At 44.4% G+C, this 20317-nt stretch overlaps 1 protein-coding gene across 7 annotated transcripts in view; it reads right to left on the reverse strand.

The window, feature by feature from the left end:
* Positions 1 to 277: 277 nt before the first annotated feature.
* SUSD1 (sushi domain containing 1) overlaps positions 278 to 20317 on the reverse strand; it is a 206725-nt gene continuing 186685 nt past the window's right edge. For 6 of the 7 annotated variants that reach the window (XM_044271174.1, XM_044271172.1, XM_044271176.1 and 3 more), the window contains one exon: positions 278 to 1003. In XM_044271174.1, coding sequence (XP_044127109.1) covers positions 961 to 1003 — 43 coding nt within the window. In that variant the 3' untranslated portion in view covers positions 278 to 960. Of the gene's footprint in view, positions 1004 to 20187; positions 20218 to 20317 lie in introns of all 7 variants that reach the window. The other variant, XM_044271177.1, reaches the window with a different exon arrangement.

Raw genomic sequence — 20317 nt, forward strand, 5'->3', positions numbered from 1 at the left:
TTCAAATAGGCAGACTGACTTATTACAAGTTTAAAGACACCTGTGATGCTATTTACAGGACACACCTTAGTTTAACATATCCCTATGGACAAATTATTTTCCATCTTTTCTAGGGGTACCATCATTTTTTTCCAGGCCAGTTTCATTAGTTTGTTTTTTAAATTTATTCTAATGAGCCACAATTGGAAAGCAATGTCTGATTTTCATTAGTTGATTTTAAAATGTGAAACAATGAGATGTTAAATAAAGAAACACAGAAAATACAAAAACATCAAAACAACATTTTTATTAAAATAATTGTATAAAATAAATAAAAGTAAAGAACACCTCTGCATTATTAGGGGGTATTCCAGGATTTTACTATTGATAGAACAGTGCTGCAGTTTCCAGAGAATAGAGCTATGTAGTACTGGCACTGACTTCTGGCATTGGAGCTACAGCTGATCGGATCCCTGCCCATCAGATATTGGTGGCCTGTTCTGAGAATAGGCCATCAATAGCAAAATCCTGGAATACCCCTTTAATACAAATGTACAACTAAGAAATGTATGATCACCTAGGAATCGTACTCCATGAAAAGTTTAACAAAGTTAACCAACAATTCATGTTGGTGAAAGTGCAACTTGTATCTGAATGAACATACGCCACCGGATCAGTATATTTTCATTATGGGAAGAATCTGTAGTGAACAGCTGCATCACTTTTCATACAAGGGACAGAGGCTTTACACCAGGGTTAAAATCAAAGAGATGCTTGCATGGCACATGACTACATGTCACCATAGCCAAATATGTCCTCTGCTCTCCTAGACTCTTGACTTGGCTGCCACAACTAGAGATTTCTGACTCTCATGAGCAAACCCTCATTAATTCTGTAATACTGATATAGGTAAAGCAATATTCTTGTTGCCTGCCTCATCCCAAGGTAAGCATTAAAGACTGTTGGCAAACTTTTTCACATTTAAATGCAGGTTTTCAGGATGATTCTGGAATGGCTCGTAATCCTGGAAAACAATAGAAAATATAGTTATAAACAAATTTTATTCTGTTGTGTTTTATCATTCTACAAGTGTAAGACAGATTCTCATTGAATCACAGACTAACAATAGGGAATTGTAACATTGGAAGGCTAACAATAGGGAATTGTAACATTGGAAGGCTAACAATAGGGAATTGTAACATGGGGCTACTGATATATGGGCACTAGGGCTGACAATGTAATAAGAGCAGTTTGGTTGGAACTATGTAAGGTCACTTGATTCTGACAGTTACTGGGGTGCTATGGCTGAAGCTGCTGTAGGGGCACTGTGTCTGCAACTGTTTTGGGGCACAGGAGCTGGCACCCAAGGATGAAGATGTAACTGACACTCCTTAAAGGGATTTTCTGATTTGCATCAACATTCTTTAAAATAATCATTTATGAAGGGAGCTATACATGTGTAATGTATTTATTTTACCATTATTGCTCCTATCTTCTGTTCTGGGCTGTGGTCACATAACCATGTCCATGCAGCTCTTTCTTATTTCCTGTGATGTTATGTCCATGGGTGGGGCAGTGATTGGGGAGTGTCTAAGTAACTAGCTGGGCGGGAGGAGCTATAAACTAGCTGGGTTGTTAGGGGCGGTGCTGGAGGTGTGGCACAGAAAGGAGCATCTTGGGTTTGGCTTGATACAGCAACAGGAAGTGCTACATACAGGATGGAGCAGGAGAACCAACGCTGGCCTGGCCCTGTCAATCAAGACAGAAGGGCGTGGAAATGAGGTGGGAGAACGGAGCCTCTAGGAGCAGGTGCAATGCCCCCCTGCTCCTAGAGGCTCATTTGCATATAATAAAAGTTAAAATTACACGAAAAACGGGGGGCATACTTGAATTAAAAAAATGCAGAGTTGAATTCAGGTGACATTTTCACATCTATAATGTCAGCCTGTTTAATAGCAAAAATTGGGGTGACAGAAACCCTTTAAATATAAAACATTTATGAGGGTCAGAATATGACAATAAAAATAATAAAAAAGTTTTTTTTTTTCCAGTATTAATACCCAAGAAAACTACACAAATGTGGTATCATTGTAATCATACTGACCCAGAGAATGAAGGGCACAAGTCCGTTTTACCACATAGGAAATGCCTTAAAAGCAAAACCCATAAAACTGTGGTGGAATTGTGTTTTCCAATTTCCAATTCCACACCATTTGGAATTTCTTTCCAACTTTCCACTACATTGTATGCAATATAAAATTGTGACATTTGAAAGTAGAAATGATGTCTTTCATGTGTTTTCCGCATGTTTATGTCCGTTCTGCAAAATGCAAAAGATAGAACCTATCTTATAGATGTCCTATACTTGTCCGCAAATGCAGACCATTGACCCACTGGAGTCTATGGGTCCACAAAAAATGCAGATGCCACATAAACTGCATCCGTATTTCGCAGATCCAATCTTGCAGACTGCAAAATACATACTATCATGTGAATGTACCCTTAGGCCTAGTTCACACAGTCAGTATTTGGTGAGTAATTTCCATCAGTGATTATGAGCCAAAACCAGGTGAGGGTCAAAAACACAGAACAAGTGCAGATTTTTCAATTATACCTTATCTCTGTTTAGGCTCCATTACTGTTTTGGCTCAGAATTACTTATGAAAATCACTGATTAAACATTGGCTGTGTGAATAAGGCCTTACATGTGAATATGTTCAATTTTGTAATAATTGTTATTAGGTGAAAGTGCCAACACCGTCCTTTGCCAGTAGCCTTTAGTACCTTTCCCATTCAGAAACAGCCTCAGTCCCCTGCAAAAAATCTGTCTGTAGTGTAAATAGCAGGAATAACAGTATGTACACCATAAATAGCCCATATTTATCAAGATTTAGTTTTCAAATTTGAGCACAGATTATAGTATATAGCGTATTATTTTTATACTTCTGGTTATTGGGAAATGTTCCTGCAGTATCCTGCTCCAAGAGTAGCGATTCACCATATACTGCAAACTGCAGGGGGTTACCAAAAATTTATACACTTTAATATGTAACACCTGCATACATATGTATGTGCACATGGTAATCACAGCCCATATTTTTAGCCACCACTAAATGGCTCTGGTGTCACCCTCTATATAAGAGAGGGCAGAACATTCTAGAGCCAGTCTACTTCAGTCTATTCCAGCCAGTCTAACCTAGTCTAGCCTAGCATGGGCTAGGAGAAGGGAGTGTGTATGTAGCTGATAGTCCAGCTCATTTTGCACATGGTACCATCCATGATAGTGCTACAATATCACCAGAAAGTGGATCAGATGCAAGAGAGGTGTAGAGAAAGAACTGTAGAGGTGACCAGTCTTATAAAAGACTTAATTGACTCTATGGCACCCATGTTCAGGGGAAGCCTCCGGTCCCTAGCACACTCCACACAATTTGGCCGACCTGTGTATGTGCCCACATCCCAAAGTGGAGGAATGGATTAGAAACCGTGGAGAGGAACGCCCTTAAAGTGAAGTACAAATCAGTAAGCAAAGTGCAGAGAAAGAAAGATTGTCTAAGCTGTTTAAAATAGACACCCTTTGTTCTATGATTATATGTGCAGCTGTAAGAACTGTTAAATGTGTGGATACTGGATTTTTGTGTAATATCAGCCAGTCTATTATGGTAAGACCTGTCCTGAACTATTTCCATTTGAATTTCCCAGTAAAGAAAACATTCTGCTGCACAACTGTCTCATTATTGTTTCCTGCACTACATTTACACCACAAGGTGTTGGCATCATGGCAACAAGGACCCGGCTCCACACTGTAAAACCATCAACACCAAGGGCACTTTGACCCCCATCAGGCAGGAGGATCCCAAGAACCGAAGGGTGCCCCGAAGGGAAGAACCAGTGCACCCAGGAAGCTTCAGAACTGTGAGTACAACTACTACTACACCCATAAGGCCACATCTGCACTCAAGCACTCCTGTGATACACTGCAATACTATATTTGCATAAGTGCTGTGCAACTGATGAGTTAAGAGTGAGATGTGTACTATATAAGGCAGATATGGTAACAGCAAGTAATGTAAAAGGTATACTACTGATAAAAATATTGACAACCTTGAGGGGCTGAGCTCTGAAAACTTTCCACAGGGTACACAAGGTATCAGCACAGAAAGTCATTAACAATAGATATTTTATCTCACAGGGTGCTTTAAGGCCCCAATACACATTAGCATGTTGTCTGTAGAACCTAGTAAGCAGGGGTGTAGCTAAAGGCTCATGGACCCTCGTGCAAGGGTTCAGCTTGGGCCCCCTACCCTCGATACCCCTTCGCACCTCAACTTCATAGCTCAAAACACCTTGACTTGGCCCAGGCTGTCTTCCACAACATGCATCCTCAGCAAGTCTGGTCTGGAAGTGCCGATTTGCGCTTGCTGCAAGACTTTCAAGTGCACTGTGGCTCTGCCCATCCTTTCTAGGCAGCCTGGGCTGCACGCTGCATGTGTAGTGTAAAGATGGCACTGGCTGGGAGCAAGAATTCAATATTGCAGTCACGGTGAGTCCGTCAGTGCTTTGTGGCAAGATGAAGGGGTGCACCTAGCCTTTCCACTGCCTGAGGTGAAAATTGAAACGACACCTCACCCCCATACCAAATTCTCAACCTAATCCCTTACATCCAGCCCTACTGTTAAAGACATACTTGAAAAACATTACATACAGAGCTACAAAACATACAAGGTAATACAGCACCACATACCTCTTACATCCAGTGACTTCTCTTCTGATGTAGATGTTCTCTTTCCTTATCTTCTCCATTCAGACCTGACCGCCATGATTATTTATTTTAGCCATCTCTTGTTTTTGCACAGTTTGACAAACAGATATCTTAGTTTCCTACTTTACATCATCCTCCTATGTTTTGATCTCCCCGTCCTGCCACCTTCAATACTGTGCCCCTTAATACTATACAGCAGAAACAGTACCCCTGTAAATACTAGTACCACACAGATAACTGTGCCCAGCAAATAAGGTCCCCCAAAAATAATTGTGCTAAGCTTATGCTGTGCCAGTGCCCCCCACAGCAATAGTGCTCCTACCGATAGTAATAATTCACTACCAGAGTACACTTAGTGTTAACAGTGCCCTCAATAGTAATAATGCCCACATTGTGCCCATATTAGCAATAATGTTCCCCATAGTCCCCCAGTAGTAATAATTTATCCTTATAATGTGTGGCAGTAGAATAATGCCCCCTAATGTGTACCAGTACAAAAATACTCCCTTATAATGTGCACCAGTACAAAGAATACCCATTTATAATGTTTGCCAGTGCAAAAAGAATCCCCCTTATAGTGTGTGCCAGTGCAAAAAATGTCCCCTTAAAATGTGTGCCAGTACAAAAAATACCCACTCCTAGTGTCCCCAGTAGAGCCAGTATCCCCATAGTGCTCCCCACAATGTGTGCCAGTACAAACATATGCCCCCTTATGTGGGTCAGTACAAAATGCACCTATTTAGTGCCGCAAGTAGAAACAATGCCCCCATAGTGCTCCTCTCTGTCCTCCATAGTGGCCCAAGCATGGTGCAAAATAAAAAATAATAAACTCAAATACTTACCTCCATGTGGCTGTCAGCGATGCGGTGCAGGCCTCTTCTGGTTTGTTTCCGGATCTGTAGTTGCCCTGCTCAGGTGGCACGATGATGATTATTGTGTTGCCTGTGCCTGCCTCTGATAGGCTTCAGGCCGCCGCAGCATTCAACTGTATTACCACCCTTAGGAGTGAGATACAGTTGGATATAGCGAGATGAGCACCTCTACAATGGAAGCGCTCATTTCCCATGGCCCTGCCGGTGCCCCCACTTCTTTCTTGCTATTGCGACCACTGCGACCCCTATAGTTACCCGACTGCTGCTGAGAACAAACTGTTCAGCTGTCACTCTAATGTGTATGAGGAGCTTCCACAGCTTTGTCCAAAGGATCAGGCAAAGTTAATTTTTTCATCCGAAAAGAGGTGTCTGATGGCGGCTCTCTCCCTATTGACACCACTCGGCCAAACTGAACTTGGAGGTTGGTATTCTGTTATTGGGGTGAGGATTCTGTTATCACATATACATCTATGTGGGGGGTGAGGATGCTGTTATCATACATACATCTATATGGGGGCGAGGATGCTGTTATCATACATACATCTATATGGGGGCGAGGATGCTGTTATCATACATAAATCTATATGGGGTGAGGATGCTGCTATCATACATAAATCTATGCAGTGGTGAGGATGCTGTTATCATACATACATCTATAAGGGGGCGAGGATGCTGTTATCATACATAAATCTATATGGGGTGAGGATGCTGCTATCATACATAAATCTATGCAGTGGTGAGGATGCTGTTATCATACATACATCTATATGGGGGTGAGGATGCTGTTATCATACATACATCTATATGGGGGCGAGGATGCTGTTATCATACATAAATCTATATGGGGTGAGGATGCTGCTATCATACATAAATCTATATGGGGTGAGGATGCTGCTATCATACATAAATCTATATGGGGTGAGGATGCTGTTATCATACATACATCTATATGGGGGTGAGGATGCTGTTATCATACATACATCTATATGGGGTGAGGATGCTGTTATCATACATACATCTATATGGGGGTGAGGATGCTGTTATCATACATACATCTATATGGGGGTGAGGATGCTGTTATCATACATACATCTATATGGGGGCGAGGATGCTGTTATCATACATATCTATATGGAGGTGAGCATTCTGTTATCATACATACATCTATATGGGGGCGAGGATGCTGTTATCATACACACATTTATATGGGGGTGGGGAAGCTGTTAAAATTTAGAACTCAACAGCTACAAAGAGTTCCTCTCTGCAGAATCTGGCAGGGTCAAACTGTAATGCATGTAAAAGACTCTCTCTTTCTTCTGAGGAGTAAGGAATTATCCGGACTGAATGGTTCCTTCCTGATAATTGCTTGCTGTGTCGGCCCAAGTAAAGGATTCTTATGTCCTTAATTATCATACAGATAAGTAGTGGGAAAATATTGTATCTAATTGTTGTCATTTCAAACATCTGGTGCCCCCACTATCTCTGCAGCAGATTCTTTAGATCTTGTTACATGACATAAATCCTTGGGAAAAATGTAATCGGTTATGCCACCATTAACCACTTCAACCCCGCTAGCTGAAACCCCCTTAATAGGGATCGACCGATATTGATTTTTTAGGGCCGATACCGATACCGATAATTTGTGAACTTTCAGGCCGATAGCCGATAATTTATACCGATATTCTGGGAATTTTCATTTTTGAAAAAAAAAAAAAATTCCCACAAATCTGCTGAAAATTAATTAATGTTTTTTTTTTTTTTAATCTTTCTTTTTCATTAATATTTTGGTGTTTTTTATTTTTTTTGTAACTTTATTTTTTTTAACTAACTTTTAGCCCCCTTAGGGACTAGAACCCTTGTCCTATTCACCCTGATAGAGATCTATCAGGGTGAATAGGAGCTCACACTGTCCCTGCTGCTGTGTGCTCTGTGCACACAGCAGCATGGAGCTTATCATGGCAGCCAGGGCTTCAATAGCGTCCTGGCTGCCATGGTAACCGATCGGAGCCCCAGCATTACACTGCTGGGGCTCCGATCGGAGGAGCAAGGGAGAGGGGATCCTGTGGAGGGGCGCTATCACGATCGGCGTAACTGTCACATACGTGACACGGAGGGAGGAAAAGAGGGAGGCCCTGCCCTAGTGAGAGGGAAGGTGGTGACCCCTGACTCACCTTGCGACTGGCGCCTGGCTGCCCTGTCGTCCCTAGACGGGTTCCTCACCCGTACGCCGATCACGTGCCTAAAACCCTGGCTTTCCCTAGGATGAGCCCTAGATAGTGAACAGGGCGGTGGGAACACTAGTCCGCACCACTAGCTCTAAAGGAAAACACCAAGGGGAGGACAGACAATACAAACTAAACATATAATCCCAGGAGGGCAACAACAGGAGACAACAAAAGCCCAACAGGGATCCGGAGGGTAGCACTCTGGAACAACAACCAGATTCTCAGCTCCAGTGGGTCAGCATAGATGTCCAGGCAGGAAGCTCTATAACTGGCAACAAGAGAAGTGTGAGAGGAGAATATAAGGAGTTTGGGAGTGGCAGACAAGAAACAGCTGAGGAGGAGAAGCTACGGATCCCTGAGTGAGACAAAAAGGATAGCAAGGCAAACACAGAAAACAAACACTAAGAAACACTGTGATCTTTAGACATAGAGCGCGCAGCCACCCGCTGCGACTTCCTGACCCCGGGTATAACGGAGTCAGACGTGGCTCTTGACACCCTCGTGACAGTACCCCCCCTTTCACGAGGGGCCTCCGGACACTCAGGACCAGGTCTCTCCGGATGAGAGACATGGAAAGCCTGAATCAACCTGTTGGCGTTTACCTCTGACGCTGGAACCCACATTCTTTCCTCGGGACCGTAACCCCTCCAATGCACCAGATACTGAAGAGAGCGGCGGACCCGACGAGAATCAACAATTCTGGATATTTGAAACTCCAGATTACCATCCACAACAACAGGAGGAGGTGGCAGCGGTGATGGTTCTAGAGGTGGAACATACTTCTTGAGCAGCGACTTATGGAAGACGTTATGGATCTTAAAAGTCTGAGGTAGCTCCAGGCGAAAAGCCACAGGGTTAATGACGGCTACAATTTTATAAGGACCAATGAACCTAGGACCCAGTTTCCAAGAGGGAACCTTCAACTTAATATTCCTAGTAGACAACCACACATAGTCATTCACTCCTAGGTCCGGACCTGGCGACCGTTTCTTATCGGCCATGCATTTGTATTTACCACTCATATTTTTCAAGTTAGCTTGCACCTTCTGCCATACCGATGAAAGAGATGAAGAAAACCGTTCCTCTTCGGGAACCCCAGAAGACCCCCCCTCTTTGAAAGTACAAAATTGGGGATGAAAACCGTATGCACCAAGAAATGGTGACTTGCCAGTGGATTCCTGACGGCGATTATTTATGGCAAACTCGGCTAACGGTAAATATGATGACCACACCTCTTGGTTTTCAGACGCAAAACACCTTAAATATGTTTCTAGGTTTTGGTTGGTACGCTCAGTCTGTCCATTCGACTGAGGATGGAAAGCTGAGGAAAAGGATAAGTGTACCCCTAAACGGGTACAAAAAGCTTTCCAAAACTTAGAAATAAACTGGGTTCCCCGATCCGAAACCACATCGGAAGGGACCCCGTGAAGCTTCACGATTTCACTGATAAACACCTGAGCAAGAGTCTTAGCATTAGGAAGTGCGGGTAGCGCAATAAAGTGTACCATTTTGCTAAACCTGTCTACTACTACCAAGATAACTGTTTTACCCGCAGACAAAGGTAAGTCAGTGATGAAATCCATTGATAGATGTGTCCATGGTCTATTGGGGATGAAAAGTGGCAATAAAGACCCTGCTGGACGTGTATGAGAGACTTTCGCGCGTGCACAAGTAGAACAAGTAGACACGTAATCTATTACATCCTGACGCAACCTTGGCCACCAAAAACGACGAGACAATAGCTCCAAGGTTGCTTTACTACCCGGGTGCCCAGCAAGTGCCGAATTATGATGTTCCTTCAATAACTCAAGACGCAGGTTTAACGGTACAAACAATTTCTCTGAGGGGCAAGAGGCCGGGGCGTCCCCCTGGGCCTCTAACACCTTTCCCTCTAGAACAGAGTGTACAGCAGAGACAACCACTCCTCTTTGTAAAATAGGTACCGGATCACTAACATTACCCCCTCCAGGGAAACTACGAGACAATGCGTCTGCCTTGGTATTTTTTGCCCCAGGACGATAGGTGATTACAAAGTTAAATCTGGTAAAGAATAGCGACCACCTAGCTTGTCTAGGGGTGAGACGCTTAGCCGATTCTAGGTACAGAAGGTTTTTGTGATCCGTAATTACCGTGACGGGGTGGATTGCTCCCTCTAAGAAGTGACGCCACTCTTCAAACGCCAGTTTAATCGCCAACAGTTCCCTATTTCCAATATCATAGTTCTTTTCTGCTGCAGATAATTTTTTGGAAAAGAAAGCGCAAGGACGCCATTTGCCAGGAGACGGACCCTGAGACAATACAGCCCCCACTCCCACCTCCGACGCATCAACTTCAACAATAAAAGGCTGGGAGACATCAGGTTGAATTAGGACAGGTGCCGAGGTAAATCTCTCTTTTAGAGAGGAAAATGCAATTTTAGCACCGTCAGACCATTTAGAAAAATCAGTCCCCTTCCTAGTCATGTCAGTAAGGGGTTTAACGATCACTGAATAATTTTTAATAAACTTTCTGTAGAAATTTGCGAAACCCAAAAACCGTTGTAGAGCTTTAAGGTTCTCAGGAAGATCCCAATCTAAAATTGCCTGGACCTTCCCAGGATCCATACGGAAACCTGAAGCAGATAATAGATACCCCAGGAATTGTATTTCCTGAACGGCGAAGACACATTTTTCAATTTTCGCATATAATTTATTCGTCCGTAGGACCTGCAGTACTTGCCTGACATGTACTTCATGTGTTTTCAGATCAGCCGAATAAATTAAGATATCATCTAGGTATATGACTACAAACCTGCCGATGAGATGACTAAAAATATCATTAACGAAATGTTGGAAGACAGCAGGGGCATTGGTCAGACCGAAAGGCATGACTAAATTTTCGTAATGCCCCTCAGGGGTGTTAAAAGCTGTCTTCCACTCATCCCCTTCCTTGATACGAATCAGATTGTAGGCCCCCCTAAGATCAAGTTTGGAGAACCACCTAGCACCCGCAATCTGATTAAAAAGGTCAGGAATGAGAGGAAGAGGGTATGGGTCTCGGACGGTTATCCGGTTTAGCTCACGGAAATCTAGGCAAGGACGCAGGCCCCCATCTTTCTTTTTAACAAAGAAAAACCCTGCAGCCATGGGTGAAGAAGAGGGTCTGATGTGTCCCTTGGCCAGACTCTCGGAGATATAATCTTTCATGGCTTGTCTCTCGGGACCCGAAAGATTATACAACCTGGACTTGGGTAATTTTGCACCGGGAATCAGGTTAACCGGGCAATCATAAGGACGATGAGGTGGTAGCTTCTGACAACCCTTTTCAGAAAAAACGTCCTCAAAGTCCGAAATAAATGTAGGTAGGGAAGCTATGGAGGCGATTAAGCAATTGTTATTTAAGCAATTCTCTCTGCAATGCTCACTCCACTCCAATATCTCCCTGGCCTGCCAATCCACCACTGGATTGTGCGCTACCAACCAGGGAAGACCCAATACCACAGGAGAGGGAAGGCCCTCCAGAACGTAACATGAAAGACGCTCCTTATGGTGGTCCCCTACCCGAAGATGTAAGTTATGGACAACGTGAGTGAGGTTTCTCTGAGACAGAGGAGCAGAGTCAATAGCGAATATGGGAATGGGTCTCTGCAGCGTACAGAGAGACAAACCCATAGTGCGGGCAAAATGGGCATCTATCAAATTTACCCCTGCACCACTGTCTAGAAAAAAAGAAATAGACTCCGTCTTAACACCAAAAACAATAACCGCTGGCAACACAAATTGAGATGTTCGTATGGAGGAAACGTATACCCCCCGGCTGACATCCTCCGCACAGCCTGGGGTTAGTAGTTTTCCGACGGTCTTTTGTTTTTGGGAAAAGGAGGGACAGACATTAATGAAATGACCCTTCCCCCCACAGAAAAAACAAGCCCCCCACCTACGGCGAACCTCAGGAGGACGGACCTGACGAGAAGTTCCTCCTAGCTGCATAGGCTCATCCAAGTCAGTACAGACTAACTGCTGCTTGGGAGAGGTTACCGATTGCTCAGGAATTTTCGATCTCTCCCTAAGACGTCTATCTATCCTGATAGAGAGGGACATAACAGCATCAAGGGAAAGGGGGGTCTCATACAGCGCCAGCGCATCCTTAACCCTTTCAGATAACCCAGAGCAGAACTGACTCCTGAGAGCCGGGTCGTTCCACTGAGTATCCGTAGCCCACCTGCGGAACTCTGAGCAATATTCCTCTGCTGGCCGATCTCCCTGTAGGAGTCTCCGTAACTTCGACTCAGCCAGGGCGACACGGTCAGGGTCATCATATATGAGACCCAAAGCCCCAAAAAATCCCTCCACTGACCGGAGAGCCTGGGAACCAGGGGGTAACGAGAACGCCCAGGATTGCGGGTCCCCCTGAAGCAGGGAAATAACAATCCCCACCCGCTGTTCTTCATTACCTGAGGAGTAAGGGCGCAGCTTAAAATATAACTTGCAGGCCTCACGGAACAACACAAATTTGTCCCTTCCCCCAGAGAATCTGTCAGGAAGAACAACCTTGGGTTCTGTAACAACCTGGTTACCCATAGCAACCGCTGGGCTTACGGTCTGCTGCATTTGCTGCTGCTGTTGGAGGACAGACGCCTTCAATCCTGCCACCTCCAAAGACAGGCCTTGAAGCTGTTTTGCCAAAGCAGCAATAGGATCCATATTGGATTCTAAGTAGAGAAAAAAAAAAAAAAAATTATATATATTTTTTTTTGTTTTTTTTTTTCTCAAAAAATAATAAGGGCCAGTTATAATATCACGATCGGCGTAACTGTCACATACGTGACACGGAGGGAGGAAAAGAGGGAGGCCCTGCCCTAGTGAGAGGGAAGGTGGTGACCCCTGACTCACCTTGCGACTGGCGCCTGGCTGCCCTGTCGTCCCTAGACGGGTTCCTCACCCGTACGCCGATCACGTGCCTAAAACCCTGGCTTTCCCTAGGATGAGCCCTAGATAGTGAACAGGGCGGTGGGAACACTAGTCCGCACCACTAGCTCTAAAGGAAAACACCAAGGGGAGGACAGACAATACAAACTAAACATATAATCCCAGGAGGGCAACAACAGGAGACAACAAAAGCCCAACAGGGATCCGGAGGGTAGCACTCTGGAACAACAACCAGATTCTCAGCTCCAGTGGGTCAGCATAGATGTCCAGGCAGGAAGCTCTATAACTGGCAACAAGAGAAGTGTGAGAGGAGAATATAAGGAGTTTGGGAGTGGCAGACAAGAAACAGCTGAGGAGGAGAAGCTACGGATCCCTGAGTGAGACAAAAAGGATAGCAAGGCAAACACAGAAAACAAACACTAAGAAACACTGTGATCTTTAGACATAGAGCGCGCAGCCACCCGCTGCGACTTCCTGACCCCGGGTATAACGGAGTCAGACGTGGCTCTTGACACCCTCGTGACAGGCGCACTGCGACTGGGGTGGGGGGCCCTATGCGCCACCACTGCTTAATACTGGTGGGGAGGATGGGCGCACTGCGCCACCAATGCTTAATACTGGGGGGGGGGGGGCGCACTGCGCCACCAATGTCTGATACTGGGGGGCGCACTGCGCCACCAATGAAGCTTAATTTCATATACAGGAGGCGGGAGCTGGCTGCAGGATCACATAGCCGGCTCCCGACCTCTATGAGCAGTAGCTGCAATCCGCGGCACCTGAGGAGTTAACTACCGCAGATCGCAGCTACAGCTCATAGAGGTCGGGAGCCGGCAATGTGATCCTGCAGGTCCCGCCTCCTGTATATGAATGAATGATAGATTAATCTTCATTGGTGGAGCAGTGGCCATAGCTCCTCCCCTCCTCCTGTCCCCTGTCCTCTCATTGGCTGCAGCGGCAGGAGCAGCACAGGGGGAGGAGACACTGCTCCTTCTCCCCTGTGCTGCTAAGGGGAACACGGAGAGCGCTGTCAGCAGCGCGATCTGTGTTCCCCATACACTATCGGAATATCGGCAAAATAAATGCCGATACCGATAGTGTTCAAAATCCTGAATATCGGCCGATAATATCGGTAAATCCGATAATCGGTCGATCCCTACCCCTTAATGACCAGGCCACTTTTTACACTTCTGCACTACACTACTTTCACCATTTATTGCTCGGTCATGCAACTTACCACCCAAATGAATTTTACCTCCTTTTCTTATCACTAATAGAGTCTTCATTTGGTGGTATTTCATTGCTGCTGACATTTTTACTTTTTTTGTTATTAATCAAAATTTAATGATTTTTTTTGCAAAAAAAAGACATTTTTCACTTTCAGCTGTAAAATTTTGCAAAAAAAAACGACATCCATATATAAATTTTTCGCAAAATTTATTGTTCTACATGTCTTTGATAAAAAAAAAAATGTTTGGGTAAAAGTTAGCGTTTACAAACTATGGTACAAAAATGTGAATTTCCGCTTTTTGAAGCAGCTCTGACTTTCTGAGCACCTGTCATGTTTCCTGAGGTTCTACAATGCCCAGACAGTAGAAAACCCCCACAAATGACCCCATTTCGGGAAGTAGACACCCTAAGGTATTCGCTGATGGGCATAGTGAGTTCATAGAACTTTTTATTTTTTGTCACAAGTTAGCGGAAAATGATGATTTTTTTTTTGATTTTTTTTTTCTTACAAAGTCTCATATTCCACTAACTTGTGACAAAAAATAAAAACTTCCATGAACTCACTATGCCTATCACAAAATACCTTAGGGTGTCTTCTTTCCAAAATGGGGTCACTTGTGGTGTAGTTATACTGCCCTGGCAATTTAGGGGCCCATATGTGTGAGAAGTACTTTGCAATCAAAATCTGTAAAAAATGACCGGTGAAATCCGAAAGGTGCACTTTGGAATGTGTGCCCCTTTGCCCACCTAGGCTGCAAAAAAGTGTGACACATCTGGTATCGCCGTACTCAGGAGAAGTTGGGGAATGTGTTTTGGGGTGTCATTTTACATATACCCATGCTGGGTGAGAGAAATATCTTGGCAAAAGACAACTTTTCCAATTTTTTTATACAAAGTTGGCATTTGACCAAGATATTTATCTCACCCAGCATGGGTATATGTAAAATGACACCCCAAAACACATTCCCCAACTTCTCCCGAGTACGGCGATACCACATGTGTGACACTTTTTTGCAGCCAAGGTGGGCAAAGGGGCACATATTCCAAAGTGCACCTTTCGGATTTCGCAGGCCATTTTTTTACACATTTTGATTGCAAACTACTTCTCACACATTTGGGCCCCTAAATTGCCAGGGCAGTATAACTACGCCACAAGTGACCCCATTTTGGAAAGAAGACACCCCAAGGTATTCCGTGAGGGGCATGGCGAGATCCTAGAATTTTAAATTTTTTGTCACAAGTTAGTGGAATATGAGACTTTGTAAGAAAAAACAAAATCATCATTTTCCGCTAACTTGTGACAGAAAATAAAAAAATTCTAGGAACTCGCCATGCCCCTCACGGAATACCTTGGGGTGTCTTCTTTCCAAAATGGGGTCACTTGTGGGGTAGTTATACTGCCCTGGCATTCTAGGGGCCCTAATGTGTGGTAAGTAGTTTGAAATCAAAATGTGTAAAAAATGACCTGTGAAATCCTAAAGGTGCACTTTGGAATGTGTGCCCCTTTGCCCACCTAGGCGGCAAAAAAGTGTCATACATCTGGTATCGCCGTACTCAGGAGAAGTTGGGGAATGTGTTTTGGGGTGTCATTTTACATATACCCATGCTGGGTGAGAGAAATATCTTGGCAAAATATATCAATGACAGGGGGTGATCAGGGAATCTATATGGGTGATCACCCGCCTGTCATTGATCACCCCCCTGTCATTGATCACCCCCCTGTAAGGCTCCATTCAGTCGTCCGTATGTGTTTTGCGGATCCGATCCATGTATCCGTGGATCTGTAAAAATCATACGGACATCTGAATGGAGCCTTACAGGGGGGTGATCAATGACAGGGGGGTGATCAATGACAGGGGGGTGATCAATGACAGGGGGTGATCAGGGAATCTATATGGGTGATCACCCGCCTGTCATTGATCACCCTCCTGTAAGTCTCCATTCAGACGCCCGTATGTGTTTTGCGGATCCGATCCATGTATCCGTGGATCCGTAAAAATCATACGGACATCTGAATGGAGCCTTACAGGGGGGTGATCAATGACAGGGGGGTGATCAATGACAGGGGGTGATCAGGGAATCTATATGGGTGATCACCCGCCTGTCATTGATCACCCCCCTGTAAGGCTCCATTCAGACGTCCGTATGTGTTTTGCAGATCCGATCCATGTATCCGTAAAAATCATACGGACATCTGAATGGAGCCTTACAGGGGGGTGATCAATGACAGGGGGTGATCAGGGAATCTATATGGGTGATCACCCGCATGTCATTAATCACCCCCCTGTAAGGCTCCATTCAGACGTCCGTATGTGTTTTGCGGATCCGATCCATGTATCCCTGGATCCGTAAAAATCATACGGACGTCTGAACGGAGCCTGACAGGGGGGTGATCAATGACAGGGGGGTGATCAGGGAGTCTATATGGGGTGATCATGGGTGATCAGGGGTTCATAAGGGGTTAACAAGTGACAGGGGGGGGGGTGTAGTGTAGTGTAGTGTTTTGTGGTACTTTACACAGCTACCTGTGTCCTCTGGTGGTCGATCTAAACAAAAGGGACCACCAGAGGACCAGGTAGCAGGTATATTAGACGCTGTTATCAAAACAGCGTCTAATATACCTGTTAGGGGTTAAAAAAAATCACATCTCCAGCCTGCCAGCGAGTGATCGCCGCTGGCAGGCTGGAGATCCACTCGCTTACCTTCAGTTCCTGTGTGCGCGCGTTCACAGGAAGTCTCGGCTCTCGCGAGATGACGCGTATATGCGTCACTCTGCGCAGAGCTGCCGCCTCCGGACCGCAGATCTGCGTTAGGCGGTCCGGAGGCGGTTAAAGGGGTTCTGCACTTTCATTTAACTGATGATCTATCCTCTGGATAGATCATCAGCTTCTGATCGACGGGGGTCCGACGCCAGGGACCCCCGCCAATCAGCTGTTTCAGAAGGCAGCGGTGCTCCAGCAGCGCCGTGGCCTTCTCACTGTTTACTGCCAGCCCACTGACGTCACGACTAGTATAAACTAGCGTGGGTGGGGCTAAGCTCTGTTCACTTGAATGGAGCTTAGCCCCGCCCACGCTAGTTTTCTTACTTCATTATATTTAGTGTTGAGTGAATCAAGCTTCGGATCATTGATCCAAAGTTGATTCATTCAAAAACTTCAATTTTAATGCTGTCTCCGTAGAGCATTAAAATGTATTGCCTCTGTGGAGGGGAAATTCGTTTCAGCCAAAGTCCTAATTTTAAATGTTTTTAAAGATGCAGAAATGAATACCGAATTCATTCACCGAAGTCTTACGCGACTTCGGCTGAAACAAATATTTCCTCCACGGAGGCAATACATTTTAATGTTGTACGAAGACAGCACTAAAATCAAAGTTTTTGAATGAATCGAATTTGGATCGATGATCCAAAGCCCGATTCGCTCAACACTAATTACAATGTTGCCCCCTGGTGTATAATCTGTTTAGTAACGTGCACATTCCCTCCTTGAGGTGTACACACATGCTCAGTTCCATCCTTTAGGCCACTAGTAGGACCTACTGTCAGAAGCTGTAAAAGTTGCAAGGAGAGAGCTGTAGCAAAAAGGACATGCCCCCTGAGAAAGGACACGCCCACTGAGCAGTTAGCGGGAGAGAGCTGTAGCAGAAAAGACACACCACCTGAGCTATGACAGGGAGGAAGCTGAAACAGAGAGGAAACACTCCCTGAGCTGTGATAGGGAGAGAGCTGCAGCAGAAAGGAAAAGCCCCCTGAGCTGTTATAGGGAGATGGCTGCAGCAGAAAGGACCCCCCCCCCCCACCCTCCCTTCAGCTGTCAGACTGAAGAAAATCTAACAGACCAATTCGAACAATGAATAGGGGGATCTCTGGTTTTGTGTGAGGTACAAGGCTGGTTTTACATTTGTTAGAAAGAGATTATCCTGTACTATGTTTTGTCTAATTTTAATTTTTACAGCACATATGACATAACCCCTTTGTCCGGTGTTCAGTGTGTCATAAGAGTGTCAAAAATGTATATTCCCTTGTACTTTGGGATTTGAAATTAAATATTAATAGCATTTTAAATTGCATGTGTTTCTTCAGACACTGTTATATTATGCCCGATGAAGAGGCTAATTTGTCTCGGTAGCTTGCTATGTATCATTGTTTCTATTTTTGTTAACCATGAAAAAGGTATCATACCTGCAAGACATATTTGCCCTTTATAGGGAGTGAGATAAAACATTTTGGTTGTGTCACTTCAGCAATTGGCATGTATCATGTAGAGAAAGTTAATACAAGTCACTTACTAATGTATTGTGGTTGTCATATTGTCTCCTTTGATTCATTTTTCCATCACATCACTGCTCATTTCCAGGTGTTAAGACCTCTGCTGCAGCACAAAGACAAGAAGACCAAGATAGGATCTGCTGCGCATGCGTGCTTATGTGCGCTTCCAGGGTCCTGGCCGCCAGAGTGCTTTTCCCTATAGATTTCAAGCATGGCCACCACTGATGGATTGCAGGGTGGTCATAGCCATGGAAACGAGAAGTGTATAATGTGATGGAAAAATGAACCCAGCCAGCAAAGGAGGCAATATGTGTAATAACAATACATTAGTAAGTGCCTTGTTTTACCTTGGTCTACATGATAAATGCCATTTGCTAAAGTGAGACAAACCCTTTAACTACAGGCTAACACGGTACCAGACTTAATGACACAAGTGCATTCCTTACTAGGCACATGATAGTAGTATTGTGGTTAAAAAGTTAAATCATTGTTCAGTAACTCAGAGCCATAAAATAGAATTTATTCATTGTATGGTATTACTCATCAGGAAAGAATGCGATAATCCATGCTTATCTGACATACTTTATCTGAATCCTGAGTTCACATTTTATGAGACTGGAAGAGTAATAAAACAAAATTCATGCTCCAGCCATATTAACTGCCTATACATTTAGTGCAAACATGGTAAGATGGTTGGATCTAAAATTTGAAAAAGGGCTTGTCAAGGATTAAAAAAAAGGTCTGTTTTGTTCCTTGAAATAACGCCACTCCTGTCCACGAACTGTTTCTAGTATTGCAGCACAGCCCGTTTACCTGAATGGAACTGAGCTACAATACCAGATATGGTCCATGGACAAGCATGGGTTGTAAACGAAAAAAAAATAAAACTTAGGCCGAGAAGCTGAATTCATTTTTAGGGGTATATGATTAGGAGCAAGAGTTCAGAGTGAAAGGCAGAGTAAATCCTGACAGGACTCCTGGGAAAGACATTAAGAGTCCTAATTATACGGTCCACACATGATGATTGACAGCTCTCCCTACATCATACAGAGCAGGCTGTGAGTGGAATAATCAGGACTCTCGCTGTCTCTCCTAGGAGTCCTGTCAGGATTTACTCTTCTATATAGCACATAGCTCAGCTTATAACCCTATATCATATAGGGCCACAGAAATCACCTGACAGATTTTCTTTAATATCAATCACTTAAAGGGGTGTTTTGCTTGTGTGAAGTTGCCCCTATCCACAGGATAGGGGATAACTATTACATTGGTGGGGATCCTACCTCTAGGGCCCCATCTAATCGAAAGAAAGGGGACCCTGTACCTTGCGGAGCTCCTTGAAATGAATAGAGCAGCTGGTCGAGCTTGCACACTTCTGCTCCATTAATTTCTATGGGAGGTCCGGAGATACCCAAGTATAACGCTCAGCTATATCCGGACCTCCCGCAGAAATGCAATAGAGCAGCTGTATGCATACCTGACCAGGTACCCAGGTCAATGCATGGGGCTCCATGAGGTACAGGGTCACCATTCCCGTGATTGGTGGAGGTCCTAGCGGATGACTTCACACAAATGGAATACTTTTAAAGGGAACCTGTCACCAGGATTTTGTGTATAGAGCTGAGGTCATGGGTTACTAGATGGCCGCTAGCACATCCGCAATACCCAGTCCCCATAGCTCAGTGTGCTTTTATTGTGCAAAAAAAAACTGTTTGATACATATGCAAATTAACCCAAGATGAGTCCTTTCCCTGACTCATCTCAGGGTAATTTGCATATGTATCAAATTGGTTTTTTTTACACAATAAAAGCACACTGAGCTATGGGGACTGGGTATTGCGGATGGGCTAGCAGCCATCTAGTAACGCATGTCCTCAGCTCTATACACAAAATCCCGGTGACAGGTTCCCTTTAAGATATAAAGCTATAATATAAAATAGGTACTTACTGTACATATCCCTGTTAGTTGTTACAGCACCTACAAAAAGCAAACATAATATGAAAAAGCAAACATAATGGCTTTCCTTCTCATGCTCTGGTATGTCTGCATTAAATCTAACTGCTTCACCCAGCTTTTC

The sequence above is a fragment of the Bufo gargarizans genome, chromosome 1 (genome assembly GCF_014858855.1).
Source record: "Bufo gargarizans isolate SCDJY-AF-19 chromosome 1, ASM1485885v1, whole genome shotgun sequence".
NCBI lineage: Eukaryota > Metazoa > Chordata > Amphibia > Anura > Bufonidae > Bufo > Bufo gargarizans.